The 20876-nt window shown below is 36.2% G+C and overlaps 1 protein-coding gene across 1 annotated transcript in view; it reads right to left on the bottom strand.

Annotated features, from left to right (window-relative positions):
• The window catches only part of LOC126366726 (cAMP-specific 3',5'-cyclic phosphodiesterase), a 480018-nt gene that overhangs the window by 418319 nt on the left and 40823 nt on the right, over positions 1-20876 (bottom strand). The window contains exon 2 of the mRNA XM_050009948.1: positions 6727-7086. Coding sequence (XP_049865905.1) covers positions 6727-6919 — 193 coding nt within the window. The 5' untranslated portion in view covers positions 6920-7086. The remainder of the gene's footprint in view (positions 1-6726; positions 7087-20876) is intronic.

The following is a 20876-nucleotide window of genomic DNA, read 5'->3' as shown; positions in this document are numbered from 1 at the left end:
ATGAAAGTTTGTATGTACATTAATACTTTAATTTGACGACCTCCGTGGTCCAGTGGATGAGCGTTGGGCTTACGATCCGGAGGTCCTGGGTTCGATTCCCGGTGGGGAAATTTCACAAAAAATACTTTGTGGTCCCTAGTTTGGTTAGGACATTACAGGCTGATCACCTGATTGTTCGAAAGTAAGATGATCCGTGCTTAGGAAGGCACGTTAAGCTGTTGGTCCCGGTTACTACTTACTGATGTAAGTAAGTAGTCGTTACATGAGCCATGTCAGGGGCCTTTGGCGGCTCAATAGTAACCCTGACACCAGGGATAGAAGAGAAAAGAATCTTCTCTTCTTCTTCTATCGTGTGGGTTGTGAGGTGAATTACCAACCTCATCAACCCTGGTGTCAGGGTTACTATTGAGCCGCCAAAGGCCCCTGATATGACTCATATAACGACTACGTACTTATATCAGTAAGTAGTAACCGGGACCAACGGCTTAACGTGCCTTCCGAAGCACGGATCGTCTTACTTTCGGACAATCAGGTGATCAGCCTGTAACGTCCTAACCAAACTAGGGACCACAAAGTAATTTTTGTGATATGTCCCCACCGGGAATCGAACTCAGGACCTCCGGATCGTGAGCCCAACGCTCAACCACTGGACCACGGAGGCCGTTAAAAGAATATTGATAATAAAGACGTTGTGATTCCTAGTTAGAACATTGCTAGCTGATCACCCGCTTGTCGGAAAGTAAGATGATCCGTGGCTCGGCCCGGCTACTGTTTACTTTGTAAGTGCGTAGTCATTACATGAGTTGAGTAGTGTCAGGACGCCATCGCCTGCTGGTAGCTCAATAAAAACCCTGACACTAGGATCTAGTAAGAGATTTAAAGTTAGGAATATCGTCGTGTTTAGATATATCGCTTTTATATTATTTTTGTTATTTAAGATTAGCGCATTTTACACAATGACATAGGCCCTATAATCGGGTCGATAAGTGATATAAAACATGAGGTAAATACAATTAGTGAGTACCTTATTGTTATTTTCGAAGTTCCAGGCACGTTTGCATCGACCGTGGTCAAAGGATAACTGACCAGGTGTGTGAGTAGGTTCATCGAATCTGATGTGAATGTAACTACCCTCACTTTACTATTATAATATTTTTTATTTTTACTTGTTTTGAATCAGGAACTGACTTAATTGTAATAATTGCCGTAACCAACCAATGAAGAGTCGTGAAAGAAATAAAGTTAAGTATATTTATTTCTTTTAAACACCGTCCTAATACAAAAGTTAATAAAATAATGTATTTTCCTACTGAAATATAAACTTGAAACACGACGCTTACAATAAATTAAAGATGGACAAGGGCGAGAAGGACTCGTACCCTGAGGCACGAATCGAATCCTTGACGACGAAATATTAAAGTGATTCAAATTTAGAACTTCGTGATATTTCGATTTTTAACTTACAATTTGAAGTTAAAGAAGAATTAAGTATTAAGATCTTCTTTCGCCCCTTTTTAAGATTACAATGGTCTAAAATTAGTCGTAGCGTACTTTCTACATCAACGAACATAAATTTTGTAGCAAGTCGAGTTCAGCTCAGAAAATATCTCAACCAAATTATCGAAACAAATGGACGAAAAACTAGTAACATAAGCGGTAACATAACTGAATTAACATACCTATAAGTAGGTATATTTCTTACACTTGGCTAGTTTTAACTACTCAAATCAGTTACTTTTTACTAAACGTCAAAACACGAAATTACTGCGAAAATTGTACGAAAAATCACACTGTGACGTCATAGGAAAACGTGGTAAAATGTCGGTCTTATTAAGTTAAATAGAAAAAAGAAAATATTTTTCGATAATTTTAGATCTGTGTTTATTTAGAAAAAATCAGAATTTCATAATTTATCTTGAACCCAATTATTCGCGATGCATTGGAAACAATTCCACCCTGGCACTGTTTTTTTTTTAATTTAACGTTGTAGAGTTTCAAAGTCTACAGGTACATCAATAATGACAAAATGTCTTTGAAAAAATGTAGTGTAGAAACACAGCAACACGGACCTCTGCGGAGTAGAAACCATTGACGAAAAGCAAATAATAAAATAACAGTAAGTGGCACGAAGCTTTGAATGACTCTCTCTTCAGATTATTCAAAAATCCCAGCAGGCAATAGTAATTCGATATAGCAATGAAGCAAAATAAAACACAAGAGTGATTTTTATCTGTCATTCACATAACCAATATTGTAATAAGACTTCTACAACGAAACTTGTATGCACTACCATTCGTATAAATCTGATAAAAACGACCTCTTTATACTTTGAAGAGTACCGTTTAGGCATAAATCAAAGAAAATTTATTCTTCCGCAGATTTGTGCGAATACACAGTGATAGAAGATCTGCGTTTGAAATTACGATCATCAAATCGCGGCCTGTTTACGGTGTATTGATCTCTGCCCGGCTTTCCTCGGCAGCCGTTTACATGCAAATAGACCATGTTGCGCTAAAAGACTTGGCAGACGGAAACTGGCTGCGGAAACGCATTTACGTAGAAAGAGGGTCCACGAGGTACAAAAATATTGAAATTTACGTAACTATAACTACATAAATTCATGCCCATAACTTAAACCATACCTATAGGCTACGAAACTGTAAAATCTCTCATTCCTAAAAACATTCATATTGTTAGTTTACAAAGTTAATATGATTATGTAATAACCTAGGTTATTAGTGTAGAGTTGCCGCAGATGGCAGTAAGTATTTGGCCAAACAAATGGTGAGCACTGAGGGCTCTCAGTCGGTACAAAAAGATAACCGAGTGTATGCAAATGTTTTCAGTAACGTGAAGGAAAATCACGATTTGTCAAAGACAGACAACTAGGCGTCGGCGGGCATTTCATCCTTATGTTGTGGAAATCCGCACTAAACGTTTCGCCTCTTCCTTTTTGATGCAAACAGCGAAGGATTGAAATTGCGTGCCGTCGTCTGTTTTTCTAACTCGTTATAATCTGGGAGTCTTCAAGGCTAGAGTGAATAGGACTTTTTCTAGGTAAGCGTAATCCACCCTAGACCACATCGTCACTTACCATCTGGTGAGATTTTGGTCCCACGCGAGCCTATATTATTTAAAAAAAGACGGAGCGCAGCGATGCCCTGTGATGTTACAAGGAAACAAACTCCGATCGTTGCAACTGAAAAAAAACTACTGGAGTGGAACGCGCGGTTTACGGTGATGATGGTGAAATAAAGAAAGAAAAAAAGAAACATTTATTACTTCTTTCTTAAATATATGTATTCAGAATTTGTTTTTTTTTTTTTAATTAACTGAACAAAGAATGTAAACTTCGTGGTCCTTGTAACTGACACTTACACAAAGCTGATAACACACACAGCAGCCCTGCCATTAATGTATAAATTATGTTGCTATGGTAAGCCCAACTGATATCAAAAACGTTCTGTAATCTGTCAGTAACGGCCTCTGTAGTCCAGTGGTTTGAGCGTTGGACTCACGATCCGAAGATCCCGGGTTTGAATCCCGGTGGGGACGTATCACAAAAATCGCTTTGTGATCCCTAGTTTGGTTAGGACATTACAGGCTTATCACCTGATTGTCCGAAAGTAAGATGATCCGTGCTTCGGAAGGACGTTAAGCCGGTGGTCCCGGTTACCACTTATTGATGTAAGTGAGTAGTCGTTACATGGGCCATGTCAGGGGCCTTTGGCGGCTCAATAACAACCCTGACACCAGGGGTGATGGATTGGTAATTCACCTCATACTAATCCATACGATAGAAGAAGAAGATCTGTCAGTATTTTACATATGTATCAAAAGGAGTACTTGCTTATATGTTCGGTCTAATTTAGAGGATCAAACCAAAGTAAGATGATCCGTGCTTCGGAAAGAACGTTAAGTCTTTTGTCCCCCTTTACTACTTACTGATGTAAGTACGTAGTCAAGACATGAGCCATATCAGGAGCCTTTGGCGGTTCAATAATAACCCTAACACCAGGGTTAATAAGGTTGGTAATCAGAATCACCCTCACAACCCACACGGAATTGTTCTATACATTTAAAAGACAATTGAATGGACTTGCATAAAGTTGTAATTGTTATAATCTGCATTTTTGTAAGAATAAGATAAAGCGAAAAGTTGTACCAAAGCGAAGTCGAGTCGCTAGGGATAAATATTTATCATTTAGCTCAGTATAGAAACTAAGGTAAATTCCCGTCTCGCTAAAGTTATTCAAGTCTTAGATGGAGAAAAACAGTATTGTGTGACTGCATTAATTAAGAAAGGAACAACAATTAAGCCCGCGTTGATCGCGAGAATAAATTTCAACGGTGTTTCCATGGCAACGCTTAATTATTTTACATAACTAACTAAATTGGTGAATATTTTTCCGAGTTTATTGAAACATTCCTTATTTGAATTTAGTTTCTCAAACAGGTTAACAAACCAAATTACTTTTACTTTGACTTAACACTGAGTAACGAGAAAATAGGTAATTAATTATCACTTTAACACTGTACTACGCCATCTATGTTGTGTTTGGTGAACGTAGCTTAGAAAGTCCCTCAATGCTCTTCTTCAGAGTCATTTAATTTTACTTCCTATTATAAACTTATGTGGCCAAGGACATAAAAGATAAAAAAAAAAAAAAAGGGTTTTATTTCTGTAAATCTATAACAAACAAGTTACAGGGGCTTCTCTAAAAGTAGTCAGATGACACTTGTGATGGGAATGCCTCATCACTATTATTATCGTACTTCAGAAACTTGCTCAAGTGCATCTCACGGGATGATGGTAACTAAAACAATATTTAGGGACGCCTGACATTAGGCGAAGTTTCACGAAGAGCAAATCAGCAAATCGTTACATGTAATCTATAGGTAGATAGTTCTAGTTTCGGTCATAGTCACGCTGCTAAGGGACACGATCGTGTCCCCATGTGATGGGAAGAGAATATATTTTCAAAGACAATTGGGTAATGTCAAAGATAAATTATGAAATTCTGTTTACTAACTAGAAACAGATCTAAAACTGACCAAAACATTTTTTTATATTTAACTAATTCATGAATAGAACAGTGTTATAATAAGTTCGATATTTTATTACGTTTTGCTATGATATCACAGTGTGCTTTTTCATATAGAATCAATAATAATTTCGTGTTTAACGTTTAGTAAAAACTAACTGATTTGACTAGTTAGAAATCTCCAAGTGAGAAACCTACAAAAGTTGGAAACTAACCTATTGCATTGACAATATATACTTCATTTTAGAATTAAAGTTCACTCAAATAACAAGAAAGAATGTTTCCACGTAGGCCGTGTCACCAAATCTATCAGATGTATCTGAATTCCATGTACATATACTGAACAATTTATATGACCTGAGAAAGCATGAAAAAGGTAAATATAAAACCAAGGCACTATGCTACGTCGTCGCGTAGCAGCTACGAAAAAGTATTAAATGCATACTTTGTCGACAAGCTAAGTAAAGTTTTGACTACGTCGTAGGCCAGTGTCGATTACTTTTCAAATGGGGTAATTTTATAAAAAATATTCTTCATTCATATTCATGACCATGAAGTAACGGAACCTTACAGTTCCGTTACATATATGTAAGACCATAATGGTACAGAAATAAAGGAACTCTAGGGTTCCGTTACTTTATATATAAACGAGCGCTGGTCAGGTCGGAAGATAAATATATTCGAATTTAATAAAATCTTGTAATAAAAATAAGACAGATGACAAGAAGAATAACAGTAATACTTTTATAAAAAGATCATAGTTTTAAACACATTTTTGTTTTATTGCTATTGTAGTGTGGAAATTAAGGGTTGGAACAAGAACATTTTGAAATATGACTATTATACAGTCGTACATAAAAAAAGCAATTTCATTGTAGATACATGCAAACAAACATGATAATTAAGTGCCTATATACATTAAGTATTACACAACGATAGGCGAATCAAAAACGAGCAAAAAGAGAATGACATTTACCACAACCCAGACAGCCAGACATAAAGACGGATAGACATGCCGAATCTGTAAATTGAATATAGGTTTGGGCCCTTTAAAAGTTACTTACTTTGCTTTATACAAATCCTGTAAAGCCGGGATCCGTAGTCTTTAGACCATTATTGAAATCTAATGTTACACGTGTATAGCTGTACGTACTCGTATTTACGAAAATTTGTCAAAATCAATTTAAGCTGTGGAGGAACTTGTCGAAGTCCTTGGTAACATAAACCGCAATCTTGTTGATAAAGCATCTGAAGTGTCATGGCAGCCGAATTAAATTGCTCGTCGTAGAAGTGGTAGAAGTGCTCTTGTGTTATAACTCTTAATTTTGTTATGAAATCTGTTATGTGAATAAACAGATTTAATTATATTCGAGGATATTTGTGTAAGCGTAACAGAAAGCTCGGTGACGTGTGGGTACTTAGTTCATCTTGCGATGGATTTACCTCTGACTATCCCAAACGGCGAATTAGTCGTGAACCTAATGTTATATTATGTGTGAGCGTAGAGAAGTGATACCGGAAATAAAACATCAAAAACAATCGTGTTCTAACATTTATTGGTCCCTCATCAATCACTCACATTATACTTTATTGCACAAAAACAGAACATAAAAACTTACACAATAGAAAAGGGCGGTTTTGCAAAGCACCATATCCACATGCATAACAAGTAAGAGCTCACCTCGAACGTGTAGTGTGGGGTGTGGTCCCTGCTCAGAGCACGCGCGGCGGCCACGTGCACTCAGCAGCACTTCTCTGCGCGCACGCTCGTGCACCTCTCCTCCCCCACTGAAGCCACTGCCGCTCGCCTCACCCCCGCATGCGCCCGCGCCACCACCCTCATCCCTTCCTTCTTCCAACACACACGCAGACATCACTATTGTCACTCTATTTCCTTTCCGTATTAACAAAACTTTTCCTCTGAATGTCACTCACACTACAACAACACTGCACGTTTGTTTATACACCAATTATTCTGTTTGAATAGAACAGAACACATCCATTACCGATACGTTTAGGCACAATAATTCACCGATTCAATCTGAAACAAAAGAACGAAACATGACATCATGTTTTCAGGTAATTCGACGATTGGGCCGATCAATACAAAACAATTTATGAAATTAAAAGGTTTCCTCAAATGACATTTTACTCGACATTTTTAACAAAATGAAATAAAAATCCGGCCAAGTGCGAGATTTGTGGGCAGGTTCCGTATCACCTTGCGACAGTATTTTTTAAAATGTCAATCATTCAGTCCACTCTTCGTATCCTCATTCCTTAAAGGTACGACAAAGGAATGGAGTGACTTGCCGCAGTCTATGTTTCTCCCTCATTGTAATCTTGGAATCTTCGAAACTAAACTGAATAAACATTTACCAAGTATGCAGATACCACTTTAGACCACATCTACACTTAACAGGTGAGATTGTGGTCAAACGGAAACCTATTTCTAATAACATTTTTAAAAAATACAATTATGTAAATGGAGCGCTTTTATACATAATTATAATTTGCCCCACTTAATCTAGTTTAAAATTTGGGTACTTTTCTAAAAAGTATATTTTTATGAACGAACACGTAAATGTAATTATTTGTTAAAAAATCTCTTTAAAAATAAGTTTCGATGAGGAAATCGTGTCTTTGCAAACCAGAGGCGAATGCGGGGGGAGGCATGTTTTAGGAGTTATTCGTCCGTTTCGGAAAACACGTTAAAACAGTTTAGGCCGCACTCGAATTGGTTATTAAAACTTGTTAGGAGTTTTCAAAACATGAAAACGTTGTGCTACGGATTCAGCTTAAGCACGCCTCGGACACTTTGTATAAACATCCTCGTTTTACACAGATATTACACATTGACTTTATCGTACACGCGCAACTGTGTATGTGACGTCTGAGGGCCTTCATTACTTAGGTAGGTAGTATTTATTTACAATGGAAATTCACATTATAAAACAGTAGGCTTACAAATCACTGAACTAATTGTGTTTAAATAAAGTGTGCGAGTGGGTGAGTGGGAGTGTGATGTGTGTGTGTGTGTGTCTTTGTGTTAAATACTTAGCCTAGGTTCAATTTTATTGCAAATTATTAGCATGTTTTGATGAACAATCACCACGGAAAACAAATATTTATAGGCGCCACACAGGCACGCCGGTACGGGCAATTACTGATAGATCAGATATTCAAAACAGACGAATAACGTCGGCGTCCAATTTCGAAATTCAAACATAAACTAGACAGATAAAAAATAAATATAACGACCCGCGCGCAGTCCTCACGATTTGAGGCTAAACTATATCCACGGGGGGGGTGAGGTAAACCTAGCTCAGGCGCTGGATGGGACCTCAGAGTTGCCGTTGTACGTATATGTTCCTTATTCTATGGCTTAAGGGTTCCCTTTTTTACCATTTAGATCCGGAACCCTGACTGACTTTTGAATAATAGAGTCTGGTTAATGTCGAGTTTTTAATAACCAATTAAAATTATTCCCAACTCGTTTACAAATTCAATCAAATATTATTTCTGTTATAATTAAAATGTCTATGATTTAGTAGGTAGGTTAGTTTAGGTTAAATGTTAGCAAAACATAATTAAAGCAATATAACATGTATACAAATTGCCTTAAAATAATGGCTTCAGTCTTTTGTATTTACATTAATTACATGAAACTCATTTTCATTAATACACTCCAAGGAAAACGAAAGTAGAACCAATTAAAATGAGGTAGGGTAAATGCGGAGCTGGTGGCGCAGCGGTAAACGCGCTCGGTCTGCGATTGTTGAAGTTAAGCAACTTTCGCAAAGGCCGGTCATAGGATGAATGACCACAAAAAAAAAGTTCCTCCGTGCTTCGGAAGGCACGTTAAGCCGTTGGCCCCGGCTGCATTAGCAGTCGTTAATAACCATCAATCCGCACTGGGCCCGCGTGATGGTTTAAGGCCCGATCTCCCTATCCATCCATAGGGAAGGCCCGTGCCCCAGTAGTGGGGACGTTAATGGGCTGATGATGATGAGGGTAAATGCATTAACGACGAAGGGACAAGTTAATCGTTTCATTCCGTTATTAACAACTTATATTTTTATGTCAAGACAGACAGAAATTTTAGAATCCCCCGGCTTCCGACAACTCCATAAATACAAAATGTGATTGACAGCAAAAGCCGATGTCTCTAGCTTTTCAATTTATTCCTAGGCGTGTGAAGGAGTTTTCACGATTTCTTCAATATCAGTTCGATTTCTTTTATAGCGACCTCTGCAATAGAGGACTTCCGTCTTTCTTTATAGAACACACAAAATAAATCAAGTCTCTACAAATCTGGTTATCAAACTACGAGAGCAACAATATTGTCCGAGATGGGTACCAGACATGGCTGTTTTTTTTTTTGACGTGACTTATTGTAAATTTCCCGCAGGTAGTATTAACTACTTGGCCGGACAAATGGGGAGCGCTGAAGGCTCTCACCCGGTATAACGTTTAAGACAACAGGCCTGAGGGTGCCCAGTTGGGCGCGATCCTCGGCTCAGGGCGTCGTCTGAGAGGAAAAAAAAAATTGAAGTAATTAATCGACCCTAGCGGGTCGATAGCGATAAGCGCTGATTGAGGGAAGTCGTCGACCACGCCGGCGGGGTCGGTATCGGGGTCCTGAAGTGTTTGGTGTCGCGAGCGGATTGGGTGCCTCTATAGCTAGGGTAATCGGGTCGTCAGGAACCACACATGGCGTGACACCGATGTATCTATAAAATGGATCTGTAAAATTTTAATGGAACGCTGCTCTTTTAATTGGGCCGATGAACCAACATAAATTAATTCTCTCGGAAGCAAGTGATGGTAACGAGAGTCATTGTAAATATTTACCCACCTCGCTAACAGGTCGTAGTAGAACAACAAGCCGAAAATACTTTAATTGAGTAATCCCCGCGCATATAGACGTTATTCAATTATGCGCCATATTTCAATTGGTATATTTGCCAATTCCATTATTTTAAGCACGTACTTACATCGCAAAATAATAGTGAGGATAAGCCTTCCATTATTGTTACCGTGTCACCGTGTCCTGATAGACTCGTTTGTTGGGTTTTAGTTAGAGCAAAGGCCAGTGCCACCCGGCACTGAAAAAAAAATCGTGTTCTTTTATTTACCAGAAACCCCTCTGACTAAAATAACACGATTTTTTTATTTTTTATGCTATACTTAAGTGAAATTGAATTAATCTTCGTGTATGTATAGCCAAGATAATAAATAATATTAAAACAAGAAACTTTTTTAAGTTTATCGAAAAGTATAGGACTAGTGATGGTACTTACTATATTTATTGCCGTGTTAGTAGGTATATTGCTCTAAATATTTTGTCACAAGGATCATAAATCTTAATATCAAAAATGTTTTCTAACTATAAATCCTTGCAAAGCTTACAATGTTTTCAATATTCCTGCTTTCCTTTTATAGAACACCCTTTCCTCATCAACAATTTTAGATTCACGTAAAATAGGAATTACCCACTTATTTCCTTAAATATTTATTTTTGGAACCGAAAAAAAATATTACTATAATCAGAAGATTAAAAAAAAATGCCTTTGAGTTTTATTTAAATGTGGTAGGTGTTTGAATGTATTACGTACATTCAAACACAAAGTTGCCCCTAATCCCTATTCGGGTGGGCAGAGTCACAAGTTATGACTAAGACAAAGTCTTGATGTTCATCCTAAGATTTCGGCAACTTCATTTGCAGTTCTAAGGTGCTATTAGGAAGTTATAATAAGTTGGTGATCAGGAACTTGGCCGTCAATGTCAAAAGTTGGGGTAAATCCAGGGGCGATCGATTCCGGGGTAAATGCAGTGAGGCCACCGACCGTCTGTAGCGTCGCCACGATTCTACCGTTCACCATCGACCATCGACCGTCGTCTGTTCACGCGAACACGCTCAATATCCGACCCATTTTCCGTAAGTAAGGAATGGACTCGTCTACAGAAATATATAAATAAATATATAATATATACCTCATACGTCTCGCAAACAACAGGTATTATTGTTACAAAGCCGACGTCCCGTTGTGAATACAATACAAGTATTGAGTGGAGTTCCTGTAAATAAACTCTTACTCTTTGTTGCTTGCTAACTAATGAATGGATGAGCGAAGCTTCGTTTATATTTATTCAGTAAGTGATCACCATTTACATGCACAGTTCTATGCAAAAATCATACAATATATTGTCCCCTCCAATTTTGATGTGTAGCATTTCCAGTATTACGAAAAAGTCCTAAAGTGCGGTACGATTTACCCTAACAATGGTGCTGGTGCTGGTGGTGATTCCAATATCTGTCATTTTCTTATCCACCGAAAAGGAAAGGGACGGGTAAACGAAAAGCAAATGTAAAATTTATAAAACAAACGTCAATTTTAGGCAGAAATTGGAACAACCCACTCAAAAATTTACATTGTCGAATAAATCGACCAAATTAAATTGACAACACACATTGCTGTTGCATACTAGCGAGATGCCTATATGATTCGCCCGGGTTATTCTTTCATTTTAAAATTAACACATGTCAATCATTCGTTCTTTTCCTTTTCAGCGGATAAGAAAACGACAGGTATAACTTAAAATAAAATTAGGAGGTGTCTGCAGGAATCAGGGTCAGAAAATGAATAGTTAACCTTGGACGTCTCATCTCAACTAATGTTTTCTGCATATCTTTGGTTAGGTTAGGTTAGGTTAGTTGTTTGTCCGGCCAAGTAGTTAATGCCATCTGCGGCAAATCTACAATAAGTCACGTCAAAAAAAAAAAAAAGTTAGGTTAGTTATCAATACGGAGGATGTGGTCTGCTGTGTGTTCCCAGCAGACCACATAGATACGGAGGGTTCAGGGTGGACAGCTCCTCCCACCCTGAATTCAGGGAGTGTCCGAATCGGACAGCGCCGACGGGTGCACGGAAGAGTGTGCCAACGTCCCCGGACACCCGCCAATTGGCGAAGGTAGTGGAACACCGAGGAGTTTTAGTGAGTAGGAGTCTCACATAACCCAGTCGCTTTCCCCGGGCGGCTGGGTATCCATGATGGATTTCTCCTCGTAAAAAAAACCTAATTCAGTACAATTATCAGTACGATTATATTTCAATAAAGATAACATTTTACTATAGCATCAATATACGGCAAGAATGAGTGACTTTCCAGGCTAAGTTCCTCAAAAAAATATAGATAGTGCTGTAAATATTATCCTTCGCTTAACCTTCTAATTTCATGGATAACAGACACATGCAATTGCATCTTTTATCTTTATTTTTGGGTGTTTACGATGAACCTTTCTATTACACCCAGGCCCAATTACATCTCCCACCCATTATTATTCTGCTCAAAATAAAGAGAAGCAATATAATTCTATACGTAAGGAATGTGATCGTGTGAATTATTTTTATGCTTCTGTCATTACATTGTATATTTGAATAATTGTGTAGCCTAGCATTGTATATTTGAAAAAAGGTAATTATCACGTTCTCGACAGCGCCATCTATATTATTTTTGGGGTACGTAGCCTGAAAAGCCCCTCATTAGATCTGTCATACATCAGTCATTGTTGTGACGTTTATTAGCATAGTGATGTGTCAGCCGATATTAGGTCAATCGATTCCTTTCATAGTAAATTAATAAGTAACTTATTGACATGAAACGATTATATGAAATGAAATGAAAATGAAAAATGAAAATATTGTTTATTGTATCCGATATAGGACTTAATTAGGTACATTCATTTAATTATAAATACAGAGATATATTCAAACTTAGACCCAAATAAATCCATCTCTTAAAAACTGAGCAGAGGTCCCCAAACTAGGCACAGCCTGTATCTTGGGGAACCAAATTACAATTAGGTTGCTGAGTTTGTACGAATAAGGTAAAATGAAATGTAGGTATACTAAAATTTAGGTTTACAAAGTTTCCCAAAATTATCACTAAAATTAACATATATAACTTATATTAGCCAAATTAACTTACTGCCGCCATAGGCCCCTGACATGACTCATGTAACGACTACGTACTTACATCAGTAAGTAGTAACCGGGACCAACGGCTCAACGTGCCTTCCGAAGCACGGATCATCTTACTTTTGGACAACCAGGTGATCAATCTATAATGTTCTAACCAAACTAGGAATCACAAAGTGATTTTTGTGATTTGTCCCCACCGGGATTCGAACCCATCGCTCAAGCACTGGACCACAGAGGTCGTCGAACTATTATTTACTGGGACTACTTATTAAGACAATATTTTTTTCTAAAACCTAAACAAAAGTGGTTATTGAGTAAAGCCCTATTTAGAACAACATTTTATCCTTAATAAATGATCATCCTTAAGGTAATTCCAAGATCTTACTGAAGACCCTGTAAACCATTTTAGAGCTTGATAATTTCATAAGTGCTAACGTTACTTCCGAAATAAAACCGAAATTTACTACCAACCAAATGTCAAATAAAGTCACAGTTCCACACACACTTCTCTACATTATATATTACATACTTACTTGTAATAATTATTAAAGTAATTTATCTTTAAAAATCCCGTTCAGATATCAACCCCAACTTCTAGAAAACTTTTATTACTTATTTTTGCTGCATTAGAAAAAGTTAAAGGACGACACACACTCATATTTATCAGAACGTCATCATTTTTTCTTTGTAAACAATATTATATTACCACAACAAAGCATTAGGTTAATTATTCATTGAAAGCATGTTCATACTGAGTCGATCCAGGGATTTTAGAACGTAGATTAAACCACTAAACCATGACGGTATTGTTCCATACTAAATCACTTATTATTTTTACGTAGTAGTCCTTTTCCAGACAGGAATACGAGACTTATTAGATTAGGAAACGGCAAACACTTTCGTGATGAATGTATTTCTGACAAGTTTTAACCTTCAGAATTCGTTTTTGGACATCATTTGTCACGTGTCTCGAATCCCTCGCCAAGTCCTTCACTTGTCTTATTTATGTAGTTTCTTACCCTAAAGGAAACTAAAATATATTATGTTGTAAATAGGTCACAGTCAATATGGGTAAGGATAGTTTTATCACAGTAACCAAGTTATTAGCCTTATTTATTAGAGCCAGTCCAACTTCTGTTTGTCTAGCGGGAGCGTGACTGTCATATTCGACGCGACGCCGGGAAAACATCACAAAACTTCTCTAATAATAACATTGCAGGAAATACTTTTCGAACCCGACTACCTCTAATGAATATTTCACATTTTCCAACTAAAGTTTCAAATATACCATCATACAATTCAATTATTTCTTTAATTGGCTGCCCACTCAAAATTGAAGTGATTTCCAATAAAATAACCGAGATTTAATTCGAAATTATTATTTTTATGTGACTTACAGTGATTGTAGATTTGCCTCAAATGGCGTTAGATATTCAATAAGAACCTCTAAAATCTAACTTCTTGTACTAGTATAAAGTTTGAACGGAAATCGACCGGCAATATTACTCTTAAATCCATAAGTATGTGTACTTATTAAACATTAAACTAAAACAGGTATCTAAGCATGTCTAGGTAGGTACTTAGATTAATTATATTATATCTTAATAACGAATTGGTACAGGCTTAATTTAAACTTGTTACGTTCGGTACATCTTTAGTCTGTGGTTTTTATTAGAAAGACTGTTGATTGGCTTTTACTATTCTTATGGCAGGCAATTGTATGAAAATAATATAGGTACTTAGACTTTTAATAGCGAAATTGAACAGAATAAGAACTATATCTACTTTTGTTGAATTTTCAATATACAAAGAGGTTTTATATGTTGTACGTTCATGTCAGTTTAAAAAAAAAGCAGAGCACGGTCAGTGAAAAACTACTGCGTTTATTTTAATGGAATGAGGGACTTTCCAGGCTGCTTTCCTCAACATTAATATAGATGGCGCTGTACACATTTTCCTTCGTTTAACCTTCTACTTTCATGGATAACAGGCATATTCATCATATATCTTTGTTTTTGGGTATAAATGATGACCCTTTTTATTACATCCAGATACATTTCCATCTTCCACCCATTATTATTCTGATCAAAATAAAAAGAAGCAGTATAAATAGCAACATTATTATATACATAATGTGATCTAAATGGTTCTCTATTGTAACTCATAAAATTTTATGTAATAATTTAACTTGGCATACTGTTACTTGTCCTCTTATTAGTTACGCATAGTATTAATTTGTCATAACCTTTTAAGCATAATTTTGAAACTCATAACTACTATAAGCATAATAATTATTGACAATAATGATATATTTATTTTATTTTATTTATTTAAAAAAGTACAACCACATCACACATATTGAGCTTATTCCATAACTTAACTAGGTATTCTGACTGATATGTGTAACAATAACGGTGTACATAGCACTCACAATGTATAAACTAATTTACATAAACTAATATAATTATAAACTAATTAGCAGAAAGGTTATTAAACTTAATGAAACTAAACTAAATCAAAACATACAACTTTGGTGGTAGACTCAAAATCTTAACTCAAAAAGTGTCGAATAATTTTAGACCTGAAACTGTGTAACTTGTCATGAAATATGTCCACATCAATTCCAGCATTAATATGATTATACTCCTTAAGCATCCTGACAGTTGGTGACTGTTGGCCCAAATTTGTTCTACAAAAGGGCGTGTAAAATAACCTACTAATTTTATTCCGGGGATATCTTGAGGGAACAGAAAGGGAGGAACACTCCGGAAGACCACCGCACTGTATATGACCATTAAGAATTTTATGCAAGAAACATAGATCAAGTAGACGTCTACGATCGTATAAGGAAATCATACCAAACTTCTTAAGACGGTTTGGATAGGGTTGTCTGTGAGAAAAATTAGTGGTGCAAAATGCTAAGTGTCTGGTAAAGGCTCTTTGCACACTCTCAACGCGTTGGGAAGGTGCCATATATATAGGGTTCCAACTAACACTAGCATACTCGAGATGGCTGCGGACTAATGAATTATAAAGAAGTATTTTGGTTTTTGGATTTTTAAAGTCCTTGGTATTTCTTTTCAAGAAACCCAGCATCCGAGCGCCTTTCTTAGCTGAGGTCTCAATATGCGGATTGAAGCTGAGCTTCAATATATAAGCATATATAAGCATAATTATTATAAGCATAAAAACTATACTCCGAATAAGAAAAGTTTTGGCACAACTTTAAACATTTTCGAAACTTACTTTTCCTTAGCTGTATTTGGTTCACGATTGTGACTTTTTATATTTTTTGACACTATTTCATGCTGTTGGTCATCATTCAGTATACTTTTGGTGTGTAAGATAAACATGCTGGCGGCGTAGGGGTGGCCCGAGAAAAAGAAATTATGACAAAACACTATTATTCTAAAAAAGAATTATGGAAAGCTATTTATATGCGAATCAAATTTATGCCAACAAATATTAGTCCAAAAATAAGTTATACCTAAAAAACCAGTATTCCTAGATGTTATTATGGGAAAGTACTATTATGCTAAAAAACCTTATGCAAAAAGGATTATGATAATTAAAATTATGACAAAAACATTTATGCATTTTAAGAGAAACCCGATCCAAATATCAAGCAACAATTATTTTTATAATGCTTCTGCCATTATTATGTATTTTGAAATCATTATGTGCCCGAGTAATGACAAAATAGGTAATTATCGCGTTAAAGCTGGACAACGCCATCTATATTGTTTTCGGTGAACATAGCCTGGAAATTCCCTCATTGAAATAGTTTGGTTAGAAAGGGCATGATTGCACTCTCTAAAGTACGTACGGTCACGAGCATTAATATGTATACACTTTGGTACCATGTCACATTAACTTTTTTGCCAAATTCAACTGTAAGTCTTACTAATTGTCAAATATGTTAGTGCGACAGAGTCCTAAAGTTACATTATATTGCTCATGATATGTACAAGTATATAATTGCCTCGGTTTCGGCCTATGCGAATCTATATATCCGTAGTATTAGGTAGGTTTGTTTATTTGTGATTGACAAATTCGTTGACGAAATTAACGGCCAGGTACTGGGTGATTGAATGAATTCACATCCCTTTTCCAACATCTGAAGTGGATGAGAGTCCAATTTCCTGCGAGCTCGGAATTATTTATTTGTAAAAGCAAAAAAGGGAAAGAAAATGAGTAAGTACTTAACTTATTTCGCAAAATATTGATAATCAGTTTTTTTTTCCATGCTTAATGTATAAGAAATGCGTAAGGTACACATTAGTGAAAAGAATATATTTTTAAATTTTGATAATAACAAAAGGCTAACTTATGTTCTTAATTCAAAAATAATTGTACTAAATAATTAATGAAATTAAAAAGCAAAGTAGAGAATTTTACACTCTGCAACTTATTTTATCGTACCGTGTCGTGATTTTTCTATTTTATGTTGACTTTTCAGCCACCTCATAGCCAACCACAACATAGAAAATTTCAAAACAAAGGTATAAACCCGCTAATTGGCTTTCATCTCTTAACGCACTTAATTTGACTGGGTTAATAATAGATGCTGCCAAATTCGAAACTAGTAATTATTTTGATTCAATCATTTACACAAGAATTTCCACTTCATATCACCGATCAATCAAATCAGTGACTCATTCAAGCTTTACTAATAAATCCTTTATAGTTGAATTTGTCTTTATAATATCCAATTCGAGTCTTACCTTACTCAAACTAATTTAATTTTAGCGTTAATTGACTTTTATCCTTGGATAAAGGCCCATTTGTGTTTTATATAATGAACCAGAATGAGATAACAAGAATCTCTATATCTGTTCACGATTATTACATTGAATCAAATCGGAAATTTGCACAGACTGACAAATCCAATCAGATACCTACTAAACGCCAATACAAAAATACACTACGGAAGTAAAAAAAACAATCTGAGACGTCATAAAAATTTTGATTATTCTTGATTCTAATTCGTAAAAGAAATATGATTTTCAATAGTTTTAGACCAGTCTTTATTTTAATGATTATCATTTCATAATTTAACATTTGAAATTATTATTTAACTACTTAGTAATCGTTTTAATATATTTGCTTCTTCGAAAATTATTACACGCGGGAGTGGTCGTAATTTCCCCTGCTCTAACGTCACGTAAATACGTTTAAAACGCGGACCATATCTCATGCCCTATCGGCATAACAAATAAAATGTGAATAATTTACCTACACTTGGCTAGAGCACTTCAGTCAGTGGTGAGGGCCTAGTTTATGCTGACTAATGCCAAATTTCTTGTTGATTTTTGGATTAAGCACTTTTCGACAACTTTTCCTGACATAAAAAATAAGCTGGCGTGATCGTAATAGAATAATTAGCAATGTTCGATAAGTATAAAAATGTTTCCTTTTTCAATTTCTTAGCGAAATATAAAGCTAATTCAAACAGAATAAAGTTCTTTTAACATTTTTCTAAATAATCTTAATATATATTCCACTCTGGTTAGAAGGTGAAAGATGTAAAGTACTCACACCTTAATGGACTAGGTGCGCTTCATTCGATTCTCTGAGAATACCTTCAACAACCTATTATTTCACCTTAGTACCATTTACCAAATGGGTAAATTATTGGGAAATTTACCTACCTTTCACGAAAGTAGTTATTGTTGTTTAAAACTATTGATTAGTCGCTAAACTAGTTATTAACCGTATTTCTTATTCAATGCTGGGATTTCTAACACAATCAAGAATCGCAAGACTGAAATATTCTACCGAAATATAATATATGAAATAATCCGATAGGGGTTTCGCTAATAATAAGCACGTTCTTCGCGATATATGAAGCGTATAATGGTTATAAGCGATGTGAGAAATATGCATGGCCCGTATGCCGCATATCGCTCGACTTCTCCCAATAGCTGCTTGTAGTATTACAATCAACGCGTATGGGATGGTGGTCTTCTTCTTCTGTCGTGTGAATTTTTTCCAACTGGTATTATTAGAATATTTTCAGAGATCATTTAGGGACCTAATTTCTGGACCTATAAAAAGGTAAATATCAAAAATAATCCAACAGTATCTTCTTCTTCTATCGTGTGGGTTATGAGGTGGATTACCAACCCCATCAACCCTGGTGTCAGGGTTATTACTAAGCCGCCATAGGCACCTGGCATGACTCATGTAATGACTACGTACTTACATCAGTAAGTAATAACCGGGACCAACGGCTTAACATGCCTTCCGAAGCACGGATCATTTTACTTTTTGGACAATCAGGTGATCGACCTGTAATGTCCTAACCAAACTAGGGATCAGAAAGTGATTTTTGTGATTTGTCCCCACCGGGATTCACACACACAACGCTCAACCACTGACCCACGGAGGCCGTTAGGCACGGGGTGGTGGTATTATGGTACCATAAATAGCTCGACGCCAACACGGGACACTACCCCGAGCATAACATCGGTAAGTATTTATAGTGTGACCATTAATATCCCACCGCCATACCCATATACGCATGTTTTTATTACACACTAACATTCGCTTGATCAACCACGTCACATTTTATCATGGTCGAAATTTATACTTTCCTGGTCCGAAAAATATCGCTATAAGCAGTATTGGATACAGCTTGTAAACGACGTAGGATAAATGCTTTATTTATAAATACCAAAAATATATATTAAATGTGCCCAATATATTTATTAATATTACTCCCTAGAGTACCTACGCATTCCCAAACGATCAGTGCAAATGGAATTCAATTTAAAAATTAATTAAAAGTTAAGTATATCGTACGAATATTGCTAGGTGCATAATTTCAATCACAAATAACAATGGAGATAAAACTGGTGAAACCAGACTCTAAAATAGATAGATAGATAATATACTTAATGTACTTACTTAATGTTTTGTTTCATAAAATTTAGGTACTTACTTTAAAACGGGTTTATCCAAACCATAAGGGTGTTATTGCGTAAAAGCCCCCATTTCACTGCTAGGGCATTAAAAGCAAGTTTCACCGTTAAATCTTGGTTTGTTGGGTAGGTTTACTTCTGTAAATTTTATGTCATTTCTAAAATAGAATTTCGTCAAATGTTTAGTGGAAACGGAGTGGAAAATTATTTACTTAGATCTGAATCACAATAATATTATGACATAGTAGGCGTATTACCGTTAACGAGAATCGTAATTTGGGTATACTTACCGGTAGCTTTTTGTACAAACTGTCTGTATTATTGTGTAAGTGCGTACTTAGGTTCTGTTATAGTTAGGTATTGTTTGGTAGAAAAACAGTCACCGTTTTATCCGCCGTAGGCGGCATTATTGAAATTTGTGAATGATGAATAATCTTCCACTTCTATCGTGTGGGTTGTGAGGTGGATTACCAAGCCCATCAACCCTAGTGTCAGGGTTACTATTGAACCGCCAAAAACCTCCGACATGGCTCATGTAACGACTACTTACATCAGTAAGTAGTAACCGGGACCAACAGATAAACGTGCCTTCCGAAGCACGGATCATCTTACTTTCGGACAATCAGGTGATCAGCCTGTAATGTTCTAACCAATCTAGCGATCACAAAGTGATTTTTGTGATATGTCCCCACCGTAATTTGAACCCGGGACCTCGGGATCGTGAGCCCAATGCTCAAACCACTGGACTACGGAGGTCGTAATGAATAATAACATCATAAGAAACCAATTTGACCAGGTATTACATTATAAATAAACTCCCGGACCCGGCGCATGTGTAAGATTTCCTCATTTAATGTAAAGCCCTCCAAGACTCTTCCTGTCCTTCACAATTGAATTAGAATTTAATGTAATAATTTGAGAGG

Source organism: Pectinophora gossypiella, chromosome 5 (assembly GCF_024362695.1).
Source record: "Pectinophora gossypiella chromosome 5, ilPecGoss1.1, whole genome shotgun sequence".
NCBI classification, from domain to species: domain Eukaryota; kingdom Metazoa; phylum Arthropoda; class Insecta; order Lepidoptera; family Gelechiidae; genus Pectinophora; species Pectinophora gossypiella.
This window is presented reverse-complemented; position numbering and strand designations above follow the sequence as displayed.